At 34.3% G+C, this 26,865-nt stretch overlaps 1 protein-coding gene across 2 annotated transcripts; it reads left to right on the top strand.

Moving 5' to 3' along the window:
• Positions 1-394: 394 nt before the first annotated feature.
• LOC131800820 (rho GTPase-activating protein 190) lies at positions 395-26,865 on the top strand. 2 transcript variants are annotated; one of them, XM_059118547.1, is made up of 19 exons: positions 395-549; positions 10,370-10,526; positions 10,599-11,731; positions 11,791-12,084; positions 12,144-12,535; positions 12,596-13,178; positions 13,246-13,424; positions 13,494-13,733; positions 13,790-13,858; positions 15,265-15,390; positions 15,505-15,549; positions 19,132-19,289; positions 19,364-19,571; positions 19,638-19,862; positions 19,934-19,992; positions 20,060-20,444; positions 20,515-20,646; positions 24,192-24,336; positions 24,401-26,865. In XM_059118547.1, exons 2-19 carry the CDS (start codon positions 10,377-10,379, stop codon positions 24,597-24,599), a joined length of 4,722 nt encoding a protein of 1,573 aa, XP_058974530.1. In that variant the 5' UTR covers positions 395-549; positions 10,370-10,376; the 3' UTR covers positions 24,600-26,865. The 2 variants fall into 2 exon arrangements, with proteins under 2 accessions (XP_058974530.1, XP_058974531.1); XM_059118548.1 differs by lacking the exons at positions 15,265-15,390; positions 15,505-15,549 and having other exon boundaries at positions 13,793-13,858.

Here is a 26,865-nt window from a genome sequence, read left to right as displayed (position 1 = left end):
ATGTTTTATGAAAAAATAAACAGTAGGTTTTTAAATGTTTTTATACGTCGAAAATAAGAGGTTACTATATAATGCATGTTTCAAAAATTTTTACAAATTTTAATAATTTTTCATTCAACATTTTCAATTTCAAAATCGGTTTGACAGTTCATTGTCCCAGCAGCTGTGCGACTACCTGCATTCTACGATGCATTTTACTATGAATTACGAATCGTGTCGTATGAACGGGTTAATTCTGAGAGCGAACAACATGATTGAAAGTGCAATGAGAACATAGCATTAATCTATTATACGGTTCCCATATCGTAGATGTTTGTGTGAACCTCACTAGCATTACTGTCATATCGATTGCATTCTCATCAATCGGTGTTGATCTGGTAAATTCAACTATCGCCTGTAGCATCGATTGTGTGCTATCTCTAGTGTATTGTATTTGTTTTCCTTTTGGGCGGTTGTGAGTGATGTCGAGCTCAATTATAAATTAACAAGTATTTTACAATTAATAATAGTTAGAAAAATAATAAACATTTTTGTGCGGTTCATAGTCCAGTAAGTGTTTCTCAAATGATGAAATTGGAATAAAGAAATATTGATGAATGGTGAAAACAAATTTCTGTAATTTGTGTGTGTTGTCTGTCTAATCGGGGTTTAGAGCCGAGTCGAGAGTAAAGTGGTTTTATTGAATGTGTAAGTTTGTCTGGTTAGATGCTGTCGTCTCTGCTACTGCTGCTACTTTTCCAAGTAATATACGATTCACATGCCAAACGAAATACACGAAAGAAACGAAATCAATGAAAGTGCTTTAAATTGGGATTATTCATTTGTTTTTCAAAATCTAAATTAATTATTTTATCATTCGGTGACGAGATAGATGGCCTTTTCCCATTCTCACTTGTTTTTGTATCCAGACATAAATAAAAAAACAGCGAACTTAAATGTGTGCTTCGTTGTGTTAGTGCGCAAGCACAGGAGAAAGAAATGCGACTAGATTTCAATGCAACTACGCCATTATCCATCCCGGATGAAAGAAATGTTACAAGATCTGCGTTTGTTTCAATGAGCAATGTAAGATATTATGATTATGTATTGTGGAGTATTGTGCTGGTGGTCTTTCGTCAAACGAAAAACAGATTCCCGATAATTGTTGTTTGAAAATTCAAATTCAATTTTATATTTAATAACCTATCCCATTCAACATGCTCCTCCAATAAAGATGATTTTTTTTATAAAGATACACATCTCCGAACATTGAAGTAAAACCATTCGCTCTCATTTGTGTTGTATTTGTCTCTTCCCCATATAGATAATAAGAAAAACTACTACAGGTTTTTGATAAAACAAAATAGAAATTATTTTTTACCGAAACCAAGCGACTTGTAATAGTAGCATAATATACTTACATGCATTGGTACATACATACATATGGAATTTACATTGCTTAGGTGGACAATTTCTTAATGTATTGTGTTTTTCCATCCACAATATCTATTCGAATGTGTATCTAATATAATTGTATGTAGGAGTTCGATGTTTTTACAATATATTCCTTTGAAATTCCAAGTGGTGACTAAATAGCAGTATGAAATAGCTCCTGCTTCTTCTAAACTATAATTAAATGAGAAAATGTTGATCTTTTTGGGAAAGAATTGTTGTCAAACTTTTCAAAAATTATGAACATTTCGTGATCAAATATTTCAAAGAGTGAAATCAACAATTGTAATGCTTGGAAACAACGTTTTCCTCTGGCAATTTCTCTAATCGGCTGTCACAACACGTTTTCTAGGAACATACATAGCTGCAAAGCAATTTAATAACTTTTGAGACGGTTACAATCATGGTACAATAAGGAGGTAACTATGCTCGTTCCCTGTCAAATTTGTATGCAAACAATTTGTTTTCATTTATTCAATATTTTCGTAATTTTTAAAATCGGTCAAACAGCGCGAAAAATGCATGAAATGCTTGGATTTTCTTTCGGCGAATAACTTCAATGCGCGTTCCGCAATGTACGCGTCTTCCTATCATTGATTTTGAAAATATTTTGTTTTTATTTTTCAAAACAATAAAAACATACACAAAATTGTCGGGCACACTTAGAAAAAAATTGTAATCAGCTGGTAGCTCTACCTTACCTTTTTATTGTACCATGGTTACAGTATTTTTATTCGTCTCTTCTTCTTTTCCAAAATTATATGAATTACATACCTATAGCTTGCATACAATATGGATTGCTTATTGCCAGTGGATTTAAAATGCCTATTCTATCACATATACGCTCAATAAATCCTTATGAAGGAGTTAACCCATGGTATAATTATTACAGGTAGCAGCAAGTCCCAGCTGATTTGTCTCTATAATAATACTAGTGTCAAGCTCAATATGACGTTTTGTGATTTAATTCCATTTCTTGATATACAATAGGTCTACCATTTTTAAATATAAAATTTCTCTACGGGGCAATGTGAACATTTTTAGGCTTATAATAATAGTAAAATCGCCGTTGTACTTAACACTTTGAAGTTCGAAATGGATACTACAGCCTAAGACAGAAAATTGTCTGTGCAGGTCCACGTCTTCGTATAGCCCCCATACAACGGTACCTCCCGATATTCGGTATGTTAATGATTTTAGCGCCATTATTTAGCGGAATTGTTTCAAATAACGTATTTAAAGTTCGTAATGGAAACTACAGTCTGTGACAGAAAATTGTCTATGCAGGTACAGGTCTTCGTATAGGCCCCATATATCAGTACCTTCCTATATTCGGTAGGTGCAATACCCACCGAAATTTTTTGAGATGTCGTATTTGATGTTCGTAATGGATGCTATAGCCTGTGACAGAAAATTGTCTATGCTGGTCCAGGTCTTCGCACAGCTCCGATATAACGGTGCCTCCCTATATACGATATTTTGATGATTTTAGCTACATTATTCACCGTTTATTTCAAGCTTCGAATTTGAATATGGTAATGGCTTATGACAAACAAGGCCTATGTAGATCCACGTCGTATAGACCCCAATATAACGGCTATATTCGGCATTAAGCAACATATTCGTATATTTCATGTTTCCTAAAATTGCAAAATGTAGAAAACTTTATGTGTATGCAAATTGTATATTGCTTTCAATTTGAAATGGCTGTTACTTTCTCCACGATTTTCTAGCGAATTTTAGAAGTGTTGAGATACTAGGATATACAGCTACAACTGTACATTCAGGCGAATGGTATGAAAGCATTCAAGCTAAATAATTGAGGAACTATTCTTCTGCATTTTAAATTTAATAATCCAAGATCCAAAAATTTATATTTTTGATATAAAAATAATTTATTGAAAATTAATTATTTTGTTTACATTTTTGGACATATAACTCTGACACTTGTACTACGTACAAAAACAAATTTGTATGTGGTTGTTGTTACTCTTGCAGTTACCTGAATTTTTCTACCATGGAGTTAAACAGACAAAAAGATGTAACACCCTTGGTACAATAAAAAGGTAAACATTGGTAAGGTAATTGTTTTCAAAAATAAGAACTAAAAATTGACAAAACAAGTGACGTGAAAGCGGGACGCGCCTCGGAAATATTAATTAGTTCTGTCATGGAATTGTTATATTGAACTGTTTTTGAAAGAAAATTCATTTATTTCATTCATCTTTCGCGCTTTCTCATTCAATATAGAAATGAGGAAAAATATAAAAATGTGGGAATAACTTGTTGCATATAATTTTTGATTTTATTTTCATTCATTTATATTCCGTTCCTCATTTTTATTTCAATATTCATGAGTATAAGAGTAAAATAACTGACTGACTGACTTACTTAAGACGAAATGGCTAAAGCTAAAATCTTGAAATTCTGGGTATTAGAAACTCTTTTAAGTACGAAACTTATTAAAAGGTACTAAATATCGTACCCTTTTTATTTGACAAACCTGTAGAAATAGTTTAGATTGCTCACAACTTATTATAATGTAATGTTTTTGGCCTTAAAGGATTTTATTACATGAATGAATTGAAATAAATAAATAATTTTGGCGTGAGGATCACTGGTTGTAATCAGCTGGTGGATGTACTAAAGAGTTTTTTGAAATTCGCATTTTAAGTGAACGAAAAATACTAAAATGCACTATATTTGGTACTATTTCGTATTATGGGAATGGTTAGAGCTCAACATTTGTTCTGAAATTTGGAAATAAGATTACTATTGCATAGTGGGCTGAGGTATGCAAGTTTTGTTTTGCACTCTTTGTGTAGATGAGTGAAAACTAAACAAAACTGAAATGTATTCTACTGGATGATGCAACATTGGAAACGAAACAATACAGAACTCATCGCAAACGTGTAAAAATTACTATTAAGTTAAATTCATGCCATTCGGTACAAAAAAAAAAAAAAAAAAAAAACAATATTTAGAATGACAATTTTAAATGCACCAGTTATCATTTCGTTCAACAAACGTTTGGGAACTTTTCCTGGTGATTCGTTCGCAAACGATACAGCTCGGCAACTCACAGTGGAAGTACATTAAGACAATGTTTTGTGGTACGAGTACTGTTTTGTTTAGAGAACAAAACGATTGAATTTTTTAAAGTTTGTGCCTTCGTGAGATCTCTACGTGCAAAAAATGTATAGTTAGATTTCTGAATTTTGGTGTTGGGGTCAGAACTGGTGTAGTGCTGTGTTGAGATATGGAGGTGGTTTTGGAAATGTGTACTAAGTGTAACAATTGTACTAAATAGTACTGAAATCGGTACAGTTTGGTTTTGGTTCAACGGATTGATCTGGTAAATTAAAATTTGCTAGCGGGTAGGCCTAAAATAAAGATTCGATATTGGGAACGCGTTCAGGAAGCGTACGAATGGTTCTAAATTTGATAATGCGTTGACAAGTTAGGATTACACGGTTGAGATTTATAGGTGAATTTGGAAATACGTGGTATTTGAGGAAGGGATAGAGCTGCAAATCTGAAATGTGTAGTGAGAGTCTTTGATGTTGTGTAGATAGACAAACTAAAGGGTGTTTTTAAAATTTTATCAATACGTGTACCAAAAGTTTAAATTACACAATTTTTGGTACCATTTGGAAATATGTGAACGGATAGTGGTAAAAACTTGAACGTTGTCAGGAGAATCAATTCTTGGAAATGGTGTTGATGTAAGGAGGTGGGGTTGATGCAAGGGGTGTACTAAATGGTACAAAAGTTGCTATAAGTCGGATAGGGCTTAAAATCTAAAATTGTGCATTAGGGTTAAGGGGAAATCTGTACTAAAAAGTACGAGAAGTACTAAATAGTTCTTAATTTTGCATTTGAGGAAGAAATAGAGATGGAAATATTAAATTTGATATATGGATCGCCTTTTGTGCAGTACTGCTGATATATGGAGGTCGAATTGGAATTAAATGGTTTAAATTTTGGTATTTGGGGAGACATAAAGCTGAAAATAAATGTGTATTGGAATTAGTCATTCAATTATAACTAGATATTAATAAATTGTGTTGCTTTATTTAGTACATTCTATTTGTGGTAAAAAGTTACGTTAGGTTAGGTTAAAGGACGCATGGTTGCCTTTTGGTCACCGATCCAAACGGAGACCTGTTGGTGGTCCATTGTGTTCATCCTAAAAGAAAATTTGAAGAAAGAAGAAAAGTAGAAAAAGAAAAAAGTAATGTATTGGAGCTTTTTAAAAATGTATGTGTGAGGGTGATACACGCCTAGAGATCTTGCCGTGTCGTCTTTAGCCACTTAAATTTTCTGGCTAATTGAAGAATTACTGTAGGGTCAGTGTTGGAGAACGAAGTCAAATCATGTAACACTTTTTCCCCCACCAGCCTGTGTCTCACGTTAATGAGTGCTGGACAGTGACAGAGCAGATGTTCGATCGTCTCAATTTCCTCTTCGTCCTGACATATTCTGCAGTAATCAATGTCATCGCTATCCCATTTCGAGGTCATTGCCCTAACCTTTCAGTTATCTGTGATGGTACCCACCACAAGTTTTAAGTCAGGTTTAGACAATGACAGTAGCGACTTTGTTCTCTTCTCCGAGAGTGTGGGCCTCCTTCCGTCCAGCCATTTTTGTTGAATTCTCTCCGAGTAGTGTTTATGAATAACCTGTAGGAAGTGACATAGGTGTGGTTTAACCGAGTTCTCAACTTCAATGGTAGTCCATTCGGATCATAGCCTAGCCAATTCGTCCGCAGTCTCGGTGAATGGAATATTGCAATGACCAGGAAAGCAAAAGAGCTTGATGGACAACCCAACCCAGTTTTCCAAGGATTTCCTGCAGTATGAAACAACCTGAGACCTCTTGACTATCGACGTATATTGTCACCGGATTGATAACCTCGTTGTTTCTCGTTACCAACAGGTCTATGGCTTTTTTGACCGCAAAACTTTCCGTCTGGAATACGCTACAATCGTTTCTAAGCTTGTAGGCTTCGCCAACATTAAGAATGTCACAGAAGACACCAGCGTACCGTACCGCATTCCATCTTTAAACCGTCGGTATAGACAGCTATGCCGCAGAAAGGTGGATTATTACGGGCCCAGGTGTCCCTATCTGGCATGTGGATGTCAGATGGATCAAAGCACAACCGCGGTGAGATATAATCACTAGTGTTGGTTTCCTCCTCCACATTCCTTCTCGGTGTTCCTCTTCCAGCTTAGTTGGCGGTCGAGGATAGTGCCGAGGTATTTAGCTTCAGAGGAGAGGTTTAGCGTGACTCATCTAGCATCGGTGGTATAAAGGACGGACACTTACGTTTCCTCGTAAAGAGGACGAGCTCCGCCTTTGATGGGTACACGCCTTGTCCATTACGACGTGCCCAGCTTGATAAGATGACTAGAGCTCCTTGCATCAGATCAGAGATAGTTTGTAGGAATTTCCCAGCAATCAACAGGGCAACATCATCAGCATAAGCGAATACCTTTGTGCCAGTTTTCCCTAGATCTAAGAGTAAATGGTTGATAACCAGAATCCATATCAATGGTGGTAGAACACCGCTTGCCCCTGGTGACCGATTTCCTGACAGATATTTCCCCAATGCTTGAGTTGATAATTATGCTACTAAGTACTGTATCAATCCAATTTATGAGGAGATGGGGAACCCTAAGTCTTAACAGGAAATCATAAATGGCTTCTAGTGTGACGTTGTTGAAGGTTCCCTCAATATCAAGGAAAATTGCAAAGGTGAATAAGGAGTCATTCATGTTTCTCTCAATGAACCCTACAACATGTTGTTGCGCTGTTTCAACAGATTTACCCTTAATGTAGGCTGTTGACAGTCGTGGGTTGTAGAGATCTGATTTCCATGTTCTAATGTTTTCAATAGAAAGGATGAGTGACTTGGCTTCCTAGCTTTTGGGATGTAAGTAACCATAACTTCCCTCCACAGTACCGGGAAGTAGGATAGGTATAGGCAAGCTTTGAAAATCTCACCCAGATATTGACGTCGAGACATGTTGAATCATGGGGGGAATAATACCATCTGACACTGGTGATTTAAAAGGCTTGAATGTGTCTATGGCCCACTTAATGTCAGCCGTACTTCCGTAGAAAAAGTCATTGTGCCATTTATAGTACTTTCCATATCCTTCCAAACACCTTACACCAAAACTTACGTACAAAAATTCAATATTGAAGTTACTATAATAATTAGTACGGAAAACCCAGTCTTATCTCTCACCCTCCACCCCTAGGTTTATCCTCAACCAAAATTTCAAGTTTTTATCTTCATTCATTGAACTCAACCTGCCTAGGTGTTACCCTGGAAGCCATATACTTCATTATTTGGTGTCTAAAACGTGTGTGTGTCGAGAAAGTGATGCAGTCACCGATGTAGCGAACCATTAAAGTATGAATTCCGTCCTCTGTGTTCACCCCCATCTATTGCATCACTATAGCAGCATTGTTGTGCACCTAATGCGAATTGATGAAAATGCCGGCAACCTATGTTCAGCATGTGTCGCAGGCTTAATCTACTCAACTTAATCCAGACGATCTTTAACTACAGCCTATCGGAGTTGCCGATTTTATAAATCTGGACGTTGAAACAAAACGAGATTGATAGATTTTAAACTAAGATGATATGTTAGCCCCACGTCAACTACATTACCGAGTAATCGACCAAATTTATTTTTTACAAGGCCGTGCCACCCGACATGAGTAGCAACGTGGTCCGCTGTTCAAAAAGCAGCCGGGCTCATATGATATTCCTTAAATTTTCTGTTTTGCCATGTCAAGACGAAGATCATATGTCTAATGATTTGAAATTTGCAGTGAGAAGGAATTCCCGGGATACACTATTACACACCGACCACAAAGGATGGAGCTCTGGCCGAGTCGAACTCAACGTCATTTTACTCGTTTTTTCTGTCGAGCCGACCTTAATGAACCGCAATTTGCAGTGAAAGGCGAATCACTCAACACATATATACCTTTAACGGATTTCGATACATAACGTTTACTGAAACATACTCCAGATCCAGATGTATCCGTCTGTTCAGCATTATCATTGCGTTTCAATCTGCTAAAGTCCAACATAATCGTTCAATGGTCTCTATATTACTGCTGGAACGTTAGGTCTTACTTCGGGTGCTAAACGATCAGATATATGACGAGCTTCCTTTAGGTCAATGACACTTGTAAATCCACGACAACTTATTTATCCCTATACAACAAACCCTTGTTAGGTTTTTAAATTTTATGAAAAGAAGAAACATCAATAAGAGAGAATCTTCTTTGTACCAATTTGTTATAGTATTCATCCGATATTCACACCTACTCGGTTATACCAGTGACATTTTGAAGAATAAACGAAATTAACACCACTTATTAGGTTTTACACATAAGGTTCCTGTTCTTTTTCGCTGTTGTTAATTGTGTAAAACCTGTCAATCATGGAACAAGGACACATTTGTCTGCTGCTGTTTGAAATGAGAAGGATTTGAAACATTTGGTGGGACAAAGCAAAATTTTCGATTGTGTAAATAGTTTGTAATGACTGACAATGCCCGTTCTAAACTCCTCAATGCCCTGTGCTGTACATCACACTGTGCAACACATGCTCCTCGACCTCAATGGGGTTCAGTAAAAAATCAAAAATTATCAAGATGAATGCGCCGTTGGAGTGAAGGCATATTGTGATAGACATCGAGCTAGTAAATCAGTAATGGTGTGCTTCTGTACATGTTTCGGTTGGTGGCTCAATCTGTTGTTCAGACAAGGTCCGTCGTCGTTAAATAATATTGCTGCTTTACAATTTCCTTTTGCCAACAAAACCACCATCATGTTACTATCTAATTCACGTTAAACGTAACTTCTTCGCAGTGTGGGTGCGTGTGTGCGACATACAACATAATAAGTGAATTGGCATAGCATTTAACAACCAATTTCCTCCCGTATCCTTTTTGCTTTTACATTCTATGACATGTCACTCACACACATACCAACATCTCAATACTCATCCGTTCTCACTATCGTATATACTCTCTCTCTCTCTCATCTGAAATTTGAACTCTTATGCTCTCATTCTCTCAATGTGCTCTTTTACCCAACACCAACCAACCAACCAACTTACTGCCGCTGCTGTCAGTCATGCTCAAAGGAAGTATTTTTTGTCGTTGCAAGTGGACTGTTCGAGGACAGAGCAAGGCAGGAACATCTTTTTCTGTATGTGTACAAAATTTTTATGAAAAGTGATGTTTCATTCAATTCCTACCATGGAAATTATTCAAAACTGTTGAATGTTGTTAAAAACCAGCAAAAATCATTTAAACAAATGAAAATAACAATAATAACGGTGAAGTAAGTTCTAATATGGCTTCATTGCTGCATTCACTTATTTTGTAAAGAGTGTGTGGTATGTAAAATTGTTGTCGTTTTTGTGAGTGTTCTTTACTACATCGAGGGTGCAAACCCGTCTGGATGGCTGCAAAAATGACATTCAAATTTCGCTGTAAAAATTGAAATTTTACTTTGGTTAATTTATCCCACACAATTTCGGTGGTACATACATACTTTAGAACTTTGCGATATTTTATTTGAAATATTGGGAAAAAGTGTTTGTTTAGAATTCTGAAAGAATAATTCTATGTTGGTTTGTCAACCCACCCGCTTGGGTGTTTTATGATTCCAATAGTTTGACTGTTTTATGAACACATATACATACAACAAACCGGCCGTCGGTCTTCTATGAAAAAAATGTAGTGTTATTAATGAAAATGGTTGATTTAGTGGCAAGGTAACCAGAAGTCGCCACATACTTTGTTCATTTCAACATTACCTACATTTGTATATCAGTCGCAATAATTGTATCGTAATTATGTCAATGTAAATTAATTTTGTGTGTTTCTGTGCTTGCTTGCAGATAAAAGATGAAAACGTTCAATATATCGGTCATCGGTCTCTCGGGGACTGAGAAGGACCGAGGACAAGTTGGTGTAGGCAAATCATGCTTATGTAACAGATTTATAAGGCCCATGGCCGATGACTACTTCATTGATCACATATCAGTTTTGAGTCAGGTAAGCGTCAATTCGAGCATTTGGTCAGATCGATAAGGTCGATTATACGATGAATCCGTTTCTCTTTTCTAGAGCGACTTCAGCGGGAGAGTTGTAAACAATGATCACTTTCTCTATTGGGGAGATGTACTCAAGGCGACCGATGAAGGCTCTGAATATTCCTTTCATATTATCGAACAGACGGAATTTATGGATGATTCCACATTTCAACCATTCAAGGTGGGCAAAATGGAGACCTACCTAAAGAGATGCACCAGCACAAAGGTATTTTCTGCGGAAAAACTTATGTATATTTGCAAGAATCAGCTGGGAATAGAAAAGGAGTATGAACAGAAAATTATGCCGGATGGAAGACTGGCAATAGATGGCTTCATTGTTACGTTTGATGTAAGCCCTGTGCCAAATCGAAATATAGAGAAACAAGTTGAATTTGTACAAAATGCAATTACTTTAATACTCAAAAACAAAAAGCCGTTGGTGCTTGTAACCACCAAAAACGATGATTCCTGTGATCTGTATGTGCGCGAAGCAGAAAAAATCTGCCAGCGTAAGGAGTACAAGGGCATGATACAGATGGTGGAGACGTCGGCCCACGAATCGATAAATACGGATCTTCCATTCCTGTTGCTGGCCCAAATGATTGACAAAGTGAAGAACCGCATTAAAATTATACCATATCAAGAAGCTGCCAGATCACGCAAGGAACTGCTCGAAAGCCGATCTGAAGCTGTTACACGACTAATTCGTAACCAAATAACAGATTATCATGTGCTTTGGACCCATGGCTCAAAAATGCTTGCTCAATTCCGTGAGTGGACAGAGTTTTTGAATATATTTGGTCATGATGCAGGACAAAAACTGTTCCGGAGGCATATGAAAAAGTTACGCGATGACTATATGAACCAGCGCTTACACCAATATTTGGATAAATTTGCCCGCACACTCGAGTATATGCTGCCGGACATAAACGCTCTTTCCACGAGCGACGATGATATATGGGAATGTGCCAAGAGCTACATGAGAAATCATGTCGAATTTGATCAATACTTTTTCGAATGTCCCCAGGCATCGTGGCAAGAATTGGTTGATATGGACGAAACTGAAGATGAAGCGCGTATACCCTTTGATGTGTTAGAAACATCTGAGGCCGAGACGGTATTTCGCAATTTTTTGAATTCGGTTCAACAGGACAAGAAGAAAATAGGGTAGGTATATTAATTTTGTCCATTTTCTCTTTTTTAACTATTGATCATGAACATTTCAGATGGAAACAACAATTCAAGATGCTATTGGAAGAATCGGGCTTTGTTACACCGGGCAAGCAATTATCGGAAGTTCGTGTACTATTTATGGGCCGCGAATGCTTTGAGGCTCTGTCGGAACATGACTGCCAACAAATATACGATATTCACCAAGACGAGATCATTGAAAAGAGTAAACAAAATTTCATCGAACTACTTTTGGAACATGCTCAGTTTTTTCAACAATTTAAAAACGTTGATATTATAACACAAGAAGATGTAAGGCAAATAACCGATATGCTTCAGGACGATTCTAGGTACTGTTTTGCAAAAAGAAAAAACTCAGAACTTCTTAATTGCTATGTTTTATAAATAGGTATAAAATAATGGATCGACTGGACCAGGAGAGACGTGTTATTCTATTTCAACATTTAGGATTTATGCATTGTCCCATACGTGATCATTGCCCATTTTATCACAGTTGCGTTGACAACTTCATTGAAGAGATATTGACGGACAAATCGGCTGGTAGCCACAAAACACTTGGCAGTGGTGGAAGTGGTAGTTGGAAATCTCAGGGATCTGACAAAACGCTAAATTTGTTAATTGTGGGATCCGAACACTTGGCCAGCGATTTACTTAACGACATACGCATGTGTACTGGTTCCAAAGGCGAATATATCTACGAAAATCAAACATATTATCTGAATTATCGCATAGCGAATGGTGATATGGAAGCATTTAAGGCCATTGATGTTTACTCGAGTGGTAAGCACAGAATTTTAAATCGGTCAAGAGCGATTAATCGAAATCACTTTCTTGTTACAGGTTTAATTTGTGTTTACTCAAATCTTCAGTCGTTTGAGACTCTTAAAGACAATTTAGAACGCACATTACTTTGCAATTTGGAACTGGAAGATAAATTTGAGAACCTTCCAATTGTACTGGTGTACCAGCCACATGACTTGAAAGAGAATGAAGTCGAATATTTGCGCAATGAAGGCTTGCGTTTGGCTGAAATGCTTCACTGTGATTTTATAGACCACCAGCAGAGCCATCAGAAATATGTCTATGAGATTTTGAATATTGTCATAGATTCGTTAAGAGTAGCCGAAATGAAAACCCTTGAAACATTTCCACCGAATCAAACTGATCTGCGCATATTGGTGTGCATGTTCTGTGGCGATCAGTATGATATTGAAAACATCATAAATCCATTGACAGATGAATCGACATTTTGCAAGGCACTTGAACATTCCGTTGTGGTGGACGTATTCATTGGAGACTCGAAAAAGAGAGTGGAATTTATATTATCATCATACCATGGAATAAATCAATATCGCGATGAATTGATACATGGATTTATATTTGTATACTCCACCAAGAGACGTTCTTCGCTGGCTAATCTAAGGTAGACTTCTATAAATATCTGTGCAATCTGTGCTGTTATACTTACTTAGTTTCTTTTATATTTTCAGCGTTCTGGTCTCGCAAAATGCAAATATACCACTGCAAATTATTGCTATAACGGAAAGCGGTGGTGCTAATGCATTTTTCAGTAGTGAACTGTGTCAATTTCTCATTACAGAAGGGAATTCTTTGGCTGATCGTTACAAAGCAAGCTTTATGACATTTTCATCAGATCAGTATGTTAAATGTAAGTATTTGTCATTAATATCCGTAGGATCTCCATAGTATTGAACGTATTGTGTTTTGGTGTTTGCAGTTGCTTTTTATAGTCCATTCTTGAAGAATGCTTGGGATAACAAGTATGACGTAGAAAATTTACACGTTGAAGAGTCAATTACTTTGGATTCCGGAGAGGGAACACTTGAAAATTCCGTCAAGTTGCCACGACCTCCACCGCGCCACGAAAGCTATATGCTGTCAAGTACCCTAGGTACAGATGGTTCCGGCAGTGAAAATTACGAAATGCTTCCTACACGTTCTCTGAACTCATTAAATGGTAAGTTTGTGCTAGGTATACAGTATTGCCTTTAGTAATGTATACATTCTTTACAGAAGAAAGAGACATATCTTTAGATGAAATCTATGAAGAAAGCAACGAAAAACCAAAAATGATCCATCAGAGTAAGTAGATGAGTCTGAACCATTTCATAAGAATTTGTTAGTTTAATTTTTCAATATTTGAAGATTTACCCCAAATCTTAATTTGTAGTTTTTACTGACATTTAAACATTCGTATTCACATTCAAAGAATTTGTCTGTGATATTGAATACCTCAAACTGACAAGGGAATAATTTTTATCTACTCTTTTTTGGAACTATCAAAATATTGCAATAAAAAGCTACAACTGAAAATTGTATCATTTTGTTAAAGAAATGTCGTTGTAGCTTGTTACATATGTAGAATATTTTCTGCTAACATCAATAATTTGAAAAATTATTCGTCTGGAAGATCAGAATAATGTAGTTATGCATTAATTGGTTTTCACGCCGTCATAATATATCATAGTGACTATAATTGATAATTTACTTAAAAGGTGCCACGACTCGACAGGATGATTTTAGAGATGTTAACATATCGGTCATTCAATCAAAGAGTCTCATGACTCAAAAAAGGTAACATTATAGAGCTCTTGATGCTAAATTATGTTCATATTAGTAGTTTATTTCCTTGAGTGATAATTTACTTGAAAGTTGCCACAACTCGACAGGATGATTTTAGAGCTGTTGAGGCCGATAACTCATCAACAAAGACGTAGAAGTATAAAGATGGGACAAGACAGAGCCAAGATATGACAACCCAGTAAAAATACCTCTGTTGTTATGATATCGTAACAACATAGTTAGCAATGTTATACGATTTAAACCGCTTAGGCAATATGCAATTTATTTGGAAAGTCTATGGAATAGATTTTTGAAACTCAATTTTTGGATTTTTCAAACTTTTGATTGTCATTTTTTTCTATAAATGTGTTTTTGATATTAACATTTTCCTGTCATGAACTGTTATATAGATAGTATTTAGGTCTTTGTCATCAAGCTATGTTTGACAGACAGATATTCAATTTAAAAGTAACTAGAAAATATGAAGAAAGAATTACATTTTCAATTAGAAGAGTTCACTGTTCGTTTTTAAAAAATCGCCAAATTTCTGCAGATATTACAAAGAGTCTTAAAAAGTGTTTCAACACTTTAAGGTAAGGAAAGGGAATTTTCAACTATTTTTACAATATATTCTTATGAAATGGTTACTCATGCATATTGGTATTAATAGCTTTTGTATTTGTTTTACGTCATCCAAAATTTGAGTTTTTTTTTCTTAAACCCTTCATCCAGAATGTTGGGTGTTTATTTTCATTTAACCGTAGTTTTTTTTACTTTATTTGTTTCCATTGTTATAATTAAACGCACACTATATCATACATACCACCATGTAGTAGTTATTAAACCTATAGATGATATTCAGGCATCTGAATTAAAATTTATAATCGTCTACGTATTAAATTAACTAATGTATGATTATCATAAAGGATTCCAGATATTTCCACCTCCAACAACTCCTCCAGAGCCAGCTCCTCCAGATCATCAGCTCATTACATGCTCATATAAGAGTCAATTTGTGTCAGCTTCCGAGTCTAGTTTGGAAGAAATAACATGTAATAACTCGTTATCATTCAATTAAATGATTTTTAGCAAAGTTTGTCACGTTATATAATTTGTTAATTTCTTTGTTCATTTCTATTTTTCAACTGAATAATTTTCATAAGCAGCGGATGTAAGCGGGTCAAAGGATTCATTGGCTACCCATGATGCAGGTTACTAAAACTTTCAATGCCATTCTATTCGTTATTTTTTTGTGTTTATCTACTCTTTGGTTGAATCCCATATCGCACGTTTCATAAGACCTTCCATATTCCCAATAAATAAAGTTTTTTTTTTTGTTTATATTTTCCTATTACTTTTATGTAATGCACCTCATTTAAATAGCACTAGACCCTCAAAATTTTGCAAAAAATAATGCTTTAATTTGAGAAACGTTACAAATGCATACTCGAAGAAATAGATTTTTTTTTCAAATTAGTGATGCGGAATATAATTTTGCAATATTAAGACAAAACATGGAAAACAAAAACATATAATGACCAGTCTTAACTAAAATTAAAATCTTCATAAACCAAACATTTACCACCGTTCTTATAAAATTATACTAAAAATCCAAGAAAACTGCACATAATCATGTGATTTTAAATTTCCAACAGTTTTTCCTCTTATATGAAGTTCTGCGTAAAAAATTGTTATTTAAACCATGGGTTTCTTTGTGTTTTAACAAACAACTACCGAAAAAGATGTTTCGAAATATAAAAGAAATCCACTCAATTTTGGGAAGAGAATAGGTTTTTTTGCATAGCCCATTCTCATAAAAATTTAGAGAAGTCGGACAAGAAAACAACTTAGCTTGAACAATTTAGCATGAATTTCAAACCAAAACTAGATATTATCAGCAAACTCTGTAGTCAGTAGTGCGATTCTCTTAACTAGTTAACGACAATTATTAATAACAATTGTTCAGTTTCTTAAAATTTCGGTATTTTTTTTCGAATTAGCGACTACCATGCTAAGGCCTGCCTATTGTTCACTTTTTTTCATTATATCCATGAAAATGTTGCTTGTGAAAGTTACAAATTTTTGTTGGTAATGACAAAAAAAAAGAAGCCGATAACGGGATGTAAGGAATGTGAGAGTGGAAGCCAATACAAGTAAAATATATGGTTGTTGTAAATATACTGTAGAGCTTTGACCCACCTGACATCCACATACCCGATAGGGACGCCTGGGCCCATAGCAATTCACCTTTCCGCGGCATTGTTATTTGTGGTTCTGGATGGAATGCGGAACGGGATATGCTGTCTTTTGTGACACTCCTAACGTTCGTGAATCCTACAAGCTTAGAAACGACTGTAGCGTGTTCCAGGCGGAAATCTTTGCGGTCATAAAAGTCATAGACCTATTGGTCACGAGAAACAACGTTGGAAATTAAATTAATTTTAGCCTGTATTTCTTGAATTCTATTTAAGGGGAATATGTGTAGTTTATAATCTTTTACAACCGAGGCTTACTTAAATGTAGGTCTGATAAGAGACGTAATTGCTTTGTTTAGTGTATTAATTCATCGAGATCTCGATCGACATAAATCTTCTGACTGAGCCGTATACTTGTGCTAAACTTGGTGTATGATACAACGTACCATCTCCAAAATTTAGAGGGACACGTTTAATATGTATAAACTTACTCGCAGATCATATATATACTTTCGAGATGTTACATACCAAATGACAAATATAATATACCCTTCCCCATTTTATAGTGGAGGTTATACAAATTTTAAAAAATTAACAGGCAACAATCGATTGTGACCTTTACCATCAAAAATATTATGGCATTGGAGTCACATCTATCAAGCAGAAGCAATTGTATCACTTCCACGGGGACCTGTATAGACAATCTTCTGGTAAGGATATTATAGTTATTACTTATTCCGACAACACGCTTTGAAAAAATTCTGTTCAAAAATGTGGATAAAATCACCAAATATCGACTATTGGGAGATACCGCTAAATAACGTTTATTCCACAACTTAGACCTATATAGACAAATCGTTGCACCTATATTTCTCGCATACTGCGAATACAAACTCCCAATTTAACTCCCAAAAAATTCGGTTATAATCTATAACCAGATACCAATGACATTTCAAATCGGTCGGTACTGTTGTATGGAGGCTATACCTAACCGTATGTACATTGTGAAGTGTAAAAAGCGTATTGCGAGAGGTTACAAACGGACTAACAAGCTTCGTATACCCTCTATAGTAAGATAGAAGAAACCAAAATCAGAAAATATGTATTAAATGCCGTAGAAGCTTAAAGCACGTTTCATATGAAACAACAATATTTTTACATTTGGGACGATGTGGGTCCGACAGTTTGCACAATAAATGTAAGCATTTGCATTTGCACCAAAATGGAACAGACAGTACGCCGTACCGAATAAATCTTAAAGAATAAAGAACAGGGCTTTTAATTAACCAATTTATTCTTTACACCACACGATTTAAATTCTGCCTAAAAATAAATGTATTGTCTAAAATAACATTAAGACCATCAGACTCATGCGTAGTATATTTTACTTGATCACACCTATGACTTCTCGTAAAGAAGTTAATGCTTCACTTCTATGAATAACCCTTGTTGCCGCGTATTTATCCAAACACACAACAAGTACTACATAACAAAGTCTACTTGATATTGGCAAAACGAGAATTACTTTAAAACGTTTGTAAATTCGTAAAAAGATAATGTAATTTATAAACAACGGGACTCATATCTTATCCTTGGGGAACTTCACTACACAGGATAAATTTAGACCAATAAAATTGGAGATGGGCTGGTATAAAGGCAATAAGTAAACATGTTTTAAACTGTTATGGAGCCCAAAAATTTGTGATCTTCATCTCCAAAGGAAACATTTTGTGAGGCTCATCTTGCAAAACGTTGGTTTGACCGAGTTCTTCTCAACTTGAATGATAGCTGATTCAGACCCCAGCCTTGCAAATTCGTCTGCAATCTCGTTGCCTGGAATATTGCAATGACCAAGAACCCAACAGAGCTTGATGGACGACCCAGTGTTTTTCAAGGATCTCCTGCATCCCAAAACACCCCTAGACTTAATGGTAGAGAAGTTCAAAGCTTTCAGTGCCGCTTGGCTATCGACGAGTATAAATCGTTGTTTCTTTAATGACCATTATGTGGAACACGGTGATATGAAATACAAGCCTGCAGGTTATTAATTTCATTCAAGAATCTCATTATGATTCATACCAAAGCCAATGGGGCATATGGCAACAGTGGTAAGATTTAAAAAAAATCTTACTAAAACTAAGAACATTTGGAAAAAAGTCATTTATATGAGTTATATTCTACTCAGTGCTAAATTTAATCTATGACAAGTTGCATTACATCGCTCATGTACTCATTTCATTTGCTAGCTTATTTTGAAAAAAATTTATATAGATTTTTTTGTTATTTTTGGTATGTTGTACATTTTTTGGCATATTATTTGTAAAAAATTTTGCTAAAAAAATTCAAAATAATACATATAGACGAGCGAGAGTTGTGCATGCAGTGTGTATAATGCCGGTGCAATTTCAAACAAAAGTTATGTTTTTTTTTGTTATTAGAATATATTTAAACTATCTTTTGTACATAAAGCGTTCGTTCTGGATGTAGGGTAGTTTTACATTGGAATGACAACGACGATAGTTTTTTTCTAATTTTTGTGTAACTTCAATTGAATTGAAACTCGAGGTAAATTAATTTTTTATTTGTGATTTTTTTTAGAATGGTTGGATGATAAAACTGATGCGCGGCGCAATGCCAACAAAAATTCAATTTGGAATAATTTTGGTGGCTCAACCCACGCATACACAACTGGTCGTAGACATATAGATTCTAATTTGAATAAAATTCGTCCAAAAGGTCCAAGTCAGACCCTAAAGGTAGGTAGTACATGGCATTCATAACATTATATACAATGCAATATCTTTGTAATTCTCTGTTTGTTTCGAACTAGCAACCCGGAAAATTAAATATGAAAAATTTTCAATTAGTTAGTGATGCAGTAGCAAAAATGAATTTTGGGGGCGATTCTTATTTGCCCATTTGTGAGAGTGGCGATAAGGACTCAAAGCGTTATACTCAATTTGATCATTCTCAGTTGGATGGAGACGAGGAGGACTCTGAAGAGTTGGCTGAGTATGAACAAATCTATGAAAATGAAGGTAGAATTAAACATGATAAACAGAACAAGAAACAAATTCTAATTTTCATCTTCATTTACAATCTAGACTGTACTGAATCGGATAGTTGTGCTAGTTCTATAGAGCGTAAAAATCGACAGCAAAATGCCTACTATAAGCAAATGAATAAGAAACCACCCGTCAATAAAAAGACAAAAAAGAAGAAGGTTGCTATACCGGTACAAACGCCACGCGTACCCACCATGTTTGGCTCGTACGTTAGCCCACCAGAAATACCATTGCATTACCAGAGAATGGTCACTGCCGAAAAAAGTGAGTCATAAACCCAACAATGTTTCCAGGACTTATTTAATATACTATTAAACTATTATTATATTTTTTAGAGAAAATTAGTGACCCTTCTTTGATAAACGATATGATAAAAACCGATAAATCTCCAGAGGTAAGCGCTTGTACATTAAGGCAAATTAAGACAAATGACCTAAAATTCCAAAATAAAAATTTTACAGTACACCATGGTGCCAGATAATCCAGGCCTCTTCGGTGCTCCAGAAAACCTAAATGAATATAATATGAATGCTAAATGTTTGAAAGAATTTGAGAAGTCGGAAAAGCGTCGCCTCAAAGAGGAAAATACGAGACTGCGAAAACTGCAGGAGAAGGAAAAGGAACAAGAAAAGAAACTTAAACGTAAACTAAAACAAAACTCCAAGGGTTTCCCCGATACAGAATCTCAATTTGAAAAACTTATGATCTCCGACAAGGTGGAAATTCCTATATTTTTAATAAAGTGCATAGAATATATTGAAAAGGAGGGCTTGGACTCGGAGGGTATCTATCGAGTGCCAGGAAGTCGTGCTCATGTAGATCTTTTGTTCCAAAAGTTTGAAGAAGGTATGAGGCGATCAAACAAACTCAATGATCAATTTAATTATCAACTTTTGTGTTCTTTTTATTTACACAGACTCCAATACAGTTATTGAACTTCTGGATATACCCGTAAATGCTGTAGCGACCGCACTAAAGGATTTTTTCTCTAAACGATTACCACCATTATTTAGTAAGGATATAATAAAAGAACTGGAAGAAGTTGCAGGTATGTATAAGATAAACGTCAGTAACTTATTAGTATCTGTCAAAAATGTATGTTGTTTTTTTGGTGTGTCGGGATCTGTGGCGCCCAGTCGGTTCATTTTTTATTACTTTCTGTATTACTTTCTATAACATTGTGTAATTTTTCAACAATTACAGCAGATTATGAAAGTAGAGTTAAAAATAGAAGACTTGTATCCGCGTTATGAAAGTTTAGATCGCAAAGTAGCCTTAAAAGAAAATTTCAGACTAAGATTCCATGGAAAATGTTGATTTTAGGTACATAGTGTCTTTGGCAGTATTGCATAAAAACAAGGATTATTTTGCTATAAGAATCTTCTTCTTCTATATATATAAAAATCAATTGTTCGTTGGTAATGGAATCAGTTGAGGCTAGACCGATTTGCATAATTTTTTGTAGGAGCATTCTTCATACCCCGAGTTAGGTTTTTAAAGAAAAAAAATATTGACCACGCCTACTTTTACGCCCACTATTTCCTATCTGAAATCCTTATATTTTTCAAAATAATGAAGATATCGGTTTGAAAATTATTACACGAGATACTGTTGACTTTCCCTCCAACCCTAGGGATTTATTTGGTGGCTGAGGAACTGACCACGCATACTTCTATCTATCTATATATAAAAGAAAGTTGTGTTAGTTACCACGCTTATAACTCAAGAACCGCTGATCTGATTTTAACGATTCACACAAATTCGGAATTGTCTCCTGCAAAAACCATTGCAAAAACTCTAAAATCGGGAAAAAATACAGAACATTTTTTCACTGAAATCAATTTGTTTATTAGTTACTATGTTTATAACTCAAGAACGTTTTGATGGATTTTCACAATTCATACAATTTCGGAATGGAATCTTGGCAAAAAAAAAAAACAAAAAAAAAAAAATGCGTAAAATATGTCAATAAAAAAATAAAAGAAAGAATTCTTTTGGCGTGAAATTTTTTCAATTTTTAAACTATATAGAAGTGTACATTTTTTATTGTTTTGAATTCTAAATTAATAATATCAAAAATGAAATAGTACGCAATACGACGTTAAATGGCGATCTTTCTTGTCTGAAATTGGCATTTACTTTTCAACTCCAGGTCATGATATGGGTCATAACCCCCGGATAAGGGTACAACTCGATTTCAAGTATATCTTACATTTTAACCATATTTTCATACTAATTTCGGCAAATGTTGGTAATTTGGGAAGAAACCATTCTTGCAAAAACTGATCACATTTTGTGTAACCATCACATGATTTAATAAACCGGACAATTCTTTAATCGTATAATTCAATACTATGATAAAAGATATGGACATTATGGAGACCCCATAATTTCAATGACAAAACAATAAATTCCCATTATACTTTAAAATTTTATAATTACAATGATTCGCCACACGAACTGGAAACTGGGATTTTCAGAGAAATTCGTGAAAAAATGTGGCAAAAATAACCAAAATACCGAATATCGGGAGGTACCTTTATATGGGGGCTATACCAAAGCGTGGACCAATATATCTCATTTTCAATACCAACCATCCTAGACATAATACAAATTGCTCTGCTAAATTTTGGCGCTCTACGTCAAATAATGTGGGCTGTATCGTGATTTCAACAGACAGACAGACATCGTTAAATCGACTTAGAATTTTATGTTGATTATGAATATATATACTTTATGGGGTCTACGACGTATATTTAAGGATGTTACAAACGGAATGACAAAGTTAATATACCCTCCTTTCCAAGGTGGAGGGTATAAAAATTAAGTTCGGCCGGGCAGAACTTTTAATATCATCCAACTTAGGATAAAGAAAACATTTTTATATAAAAGTATCTGAATTCAAGCGTGCTTCACTTTAAAATTTATATACCAGTAAGACTTTTTGGATAATGCAGTTAAACTTGTCAAAAAACCATAAAGTGAATGAGGCCGTTGTATGGGGCCATACCAAAACGGGAACCTTTGTGGACAAATTTATACTTCAAGGATTGTCATCTATCAAACCTCTTAAAATACCAAATTTGAAACAATTATGTGGGTAAATGTGACTAGGATTATCAATATACCCAATATCGGTAGGTAGAAATGTGGCAAAAATCATCAAAATACCTAATTTCGAGAGGTACCGTTATATGGGGACTATACCAAAACGTGCACCGATAGATCATTTTCAATACCAACCATCCTATACACAATACAAATTGTTTTGCTAAATTTTGACGCTCTACGTCAAATAATGTGGGTTGTATCGTAATTTAAACAAACAGACATACAGGCGGACAGATCGATTTAGAATTTTATGCTGATTATGAATATGTATATTTTAGGGGTCTATGACGAACATTTAGAAATGTTACAAACGGAATAAAAAAGTTAATATACCCTCGTTTCCAAGGTGGAGGATATAAAAAGCATTAAAGACTAAAAATTACGGGCCGGCAACGCGGACCGGGCCAGGTAGTAATGTTATATTTGAGTGTAGACAACTTTCCGATACAAGTATGGTGTGTGTTAATTTTTTAGTGGATTTGTTGGTATTCATTTAAAACAGCAAAACTTCAAAAGGGGTTTTAATCCCCAGATTAATTTTTATTTTCAATTTTATGATCTTTTTAAATATACGTTTGTATTGGATCACTACCTGTCGGAAGGTTTTCTGTCCATGAAGTAACAAAAATACTGTTTTTCAATTAAATCGATTGGAATATATAAGGGCTGTACCAAAAGTTTGGCTAAAATATACAGAAAACATGGCCAAAAGTTTAAAAAAAAATTAATTAGAAATTATCCTTACATGGGGCGATTGCAAAAAGATCTCTTACATTTCAAAGATCTATCCAATATTTTGCGTAATGCGGCTGCGAATGTTTGTCAAAACTATATAAGAGCCTTAACAACGTTTGGCCTAAGAACTCGAAACCTCTTCGGGGCTTTGATGTACCGAATCCGAAATAAGCAATGTTTCTTATTTACAAAAATTGATCATATTTTTTTATGGTTCATATTGAATATACACATTTCTTTTGTTAAGAGACTCACAATTAAAGTTGAACTGGAATAGGAAACTTGATGCAAATATTTTTTTAATAAGCATTGGAAAAATATAATTCTTTTCCTTGGTGGCTTACAGATTTTTAAATCAACGGATTCCAAAAAATCTTAATCCAAAAATTTCAGAAATAGTGGGAACCCTCTCTCGTCGTTAATTGTCTGTCGATTAAATGTTCAAAAATAATAATGCAATGACAATTTGACTCATTATAAAAAGTGTGTTCCCGTACGAACAAACTTTGCAGAGTTCTTGGACAGAGCAATTATTTTTTGTATGGTTTGTCCGCTACCAATAATATGAATAAAAACTTTAAGAGTTTTTCAAGACACTGACTTTTATCACAAGAAACTCGAGCATAAGTTGTGTCACTGTTTATGGTTGCAATGTCCCGAAATGTACCACACTTTCTTTTTCCATTTTAACTGTGATAAAATCTACACTTATCTTACAAACATTTTTTTATTTCCGTTTCGTTATAGGTTCTCGCACTGTGTGTGGTTCGAAAGTTAATGTTGAAGTTAAAACCGATCGAAGTTGTCGTTTAATGGCTTTAAAGACGCTGCTGGAAAAACTACCACCCGTAAACTTTGCAATTTTGAAATACATATTTCAACATTTCGTCCAGTAAGTTTTGAGAAAGAAGTGTTCTGAAACATGTATTAACTCTCGATTAATTTAATTTTTGCAGTGTTTCCGATAATTCCAAACTCAACAGCATGGATAGTAAGAATCTGGCCATATGTTGGTGGCCAACATTGATTCCTATAGACTTTACGGATATGGGTCACTTTGAGCAGTTGCGTCCCTACTTAGAAGATATTGTACAAACAATGATAGATCAATATCCATATCTATTTTGTGGCGAAGATGCATTTGTCATGGTATAAATCATCAGTATTTCCTTTCGATTTTTTCTTTTTTTCGGTTATTATATATGTACGTGTGTTTGTGTGTTATATTAAGTTGTGAAACAACAACAATGGAATTATGAGAAAAATAGCAAAGAGGAAAATACTTTTTATAGTATAAATAATTTGAATACCAGAAAAGAACCGCAAACAATGCTTGTCTTTTTGAAGAAAGAACGAACATGTGTACTGCGTTTTTGAGAGCGTGTAAATCATTGTTTTAGTTGATAGTTGATTTTTTAAATTATTAAAATATAAATATATATTTCATTAGTTAATTGTATGTATATTAATGTATCTGTGTGTATGTGAGTGCAAATTTAGTTATAGTAAACAGAAGTGAGATTAAATACAACACCCGCATCCCAAAATCAGTAAATTAATATACGAAAACGATTTGAAAAAAAACCTGTTGCTTACAACTTTCATTGGCAAAACAAAAATAAGAAGTAAAACAACAACAATACATTATGACAGCAGATTGAAAACATAGATAGAAACAAACGAAGCCAATATCAACAATATTTAAGAAAAAAAAAACAATCAATTTTATCAAATGTGTGTTAATTACGAACTGCCTAAGTTTGAATTAGCTATGTGCCAGCCTATAAAACCCGTTATCAATAAATCCAATAAATGTGCTTATTTACTGAATAGCTTGTTATGTAACATTGTCAATTTTTATACCTAATTTTGTCCCATGAAAAGAGCTAATTTGAAACTATATTATACTTAAAACATTTTTCCAAAGTTTGTATAAATTTCGATTGTGCCGAAAGTCATTTTTCGCGAGTCTAAAGTATAAACGTACATATCTTCTTAAATCAATGCACATAATCCATAATACCAATCAAGAAATCAAAAAAAAAAAAAAAAACGAAAAAAGCGAAATAATTCACCTAATAGTTGAGCTCCTTATTCCACTACACCGTTGACAGTTTTAGTTATGAACATATTTGTGATGAAGTTACTGTTTTGATTCTAATTATACTCTAATCTCCATTTTCTCATGTCTCCCTTTTTCTCTCGTTCAAAACATCTCTATCTGCAATGTTAACTCACTCTACTCGATATCGAAATTAGAAAATACTTCTTGAATGTTATGTTGATTTTATAAAGCTTAAAACGCTATTTATAACGAAGTTTTACAAACTTTGTGAATAAAAGAGAGTTTCTGGTTATATAGAAGTCGTTAGATACAGACAATTTCTCTGCTACTAATTATGGTGAAAATCATTCAAAAAGGCATTACCATTTGCATTTATAAAGAGACTTTCCATGGAGTATTCATAGTAGGTTTTTGCATATAGCAAATGTAAATATATCGAAATATGTATGCCTGTTTTAGATTAGTTTAACAGTAAATGTTCGCTGATTTACCCTAACCCCGTAGGAGTATTGTCATAAACTCAAAAAGTATTTTCATTTTCTATAAGGTATTCAATCAACGTTTTTGTTTTCTAAACAGGTTCAAAAATATTAAATTGCTATAGGTTTAAGAGTGTAATAAATAAAACAAAACGATTACGGAGGAGAAAAACAAAACCAACATATTATTGTAATAGGTAGATGTTATTACTAACAAGCTAACAAAGCCGTAAAAAAGAAAAGTAAGAATACAAATGTATTAACAACTGATTGCATTATTTATATAAATTTCTCTATATGTGTAATGTGTCTAAACGCACCTTAATCTTCCTGATTTAATTAATAATAATTGTATTAATTAATAATGATAGTAAGTAACAAAACAAAACAAAACAAAACAAAAAAAAATATATATGAAAAGAACAAATGAAGAACTAGGTATTACAAAATAATGAGATATTTTATAAAATGAAATGATGAAAACAACAAAAACATTTTAGTGTAATTTGTATGTATAATGTCTGTGTCTATGTGTCTATTGCATAAACAAACAATTATTAAATAACTAATATTAATTAAAAAATATATATATTTACTACCGATTAACGTGATGTGGTGTATTGATATTTTTAAAACCGAACACGAAAAAATACAACAAAACAAAATATGAAAAAAAAAACAAATTGATATTAACGGTCATTTCAGCTAAATAAATATACCAACCACATACGCTTGCAGGCGTACTCATATATACATGTGTACATGTGTTTGCAGTGCTGTGTGTGTTTGTGTGTAAAAGACGAAATAGGCCGTCATATTTAATGAGAAAATCAAGAAAAGTAATGAAATAAAATAATTTTGAAATAACTGTGCAAAA

The sequence above is a fragment of the Musca domestica genome, unplaced genomic scaffold (genome assembly GCF_030504385.1).
Source record: "Musca domestica strain aabys unplaced genomic scaffold, Musca_domestica.polishedcontigs.V.1.1 13, whole genome shotgun sequence".
In the NCBI taxonomy this organism is placed as follows: domain Eukaryota; kingdom Metazoa; phylum Arthropoda; class Insecta; order Diptera; family Muscidae; genus Musca; species Musca domestica.
Note: the sequence above shows the minus strand (reverse complement) of the source record. Positions and strands in the feature narration are given on the sequence as shown.

What these genes read in the sequence shown, in the direction of transcription:
- LOC131800820 (XM_059118547.1), top strand. Translation starts at nt 10,377, where the DNA reads ATGAAAACGTTCAATATATCGGTCATCGGTCTCTCGGGGACTGAGAAG. An exon ending in ATTGGCTACCCATGATGCAG is followed by an intron (nt 15,550 to 19,131) that starts GTTACTAAAACT and finishes GATTTTTTTTAG; the next exon opens with AATGGTTGGATGATAAAACT. An exon ending in AGAACTGGAAGAAGTTGCAG is followed by an intron (nt 20,647 to 24,191) that starts GTATGTATAAGA and finishes GTTTCGTTATAG; the next exon opens with GTTCTCGCACTGTGTGTGGT.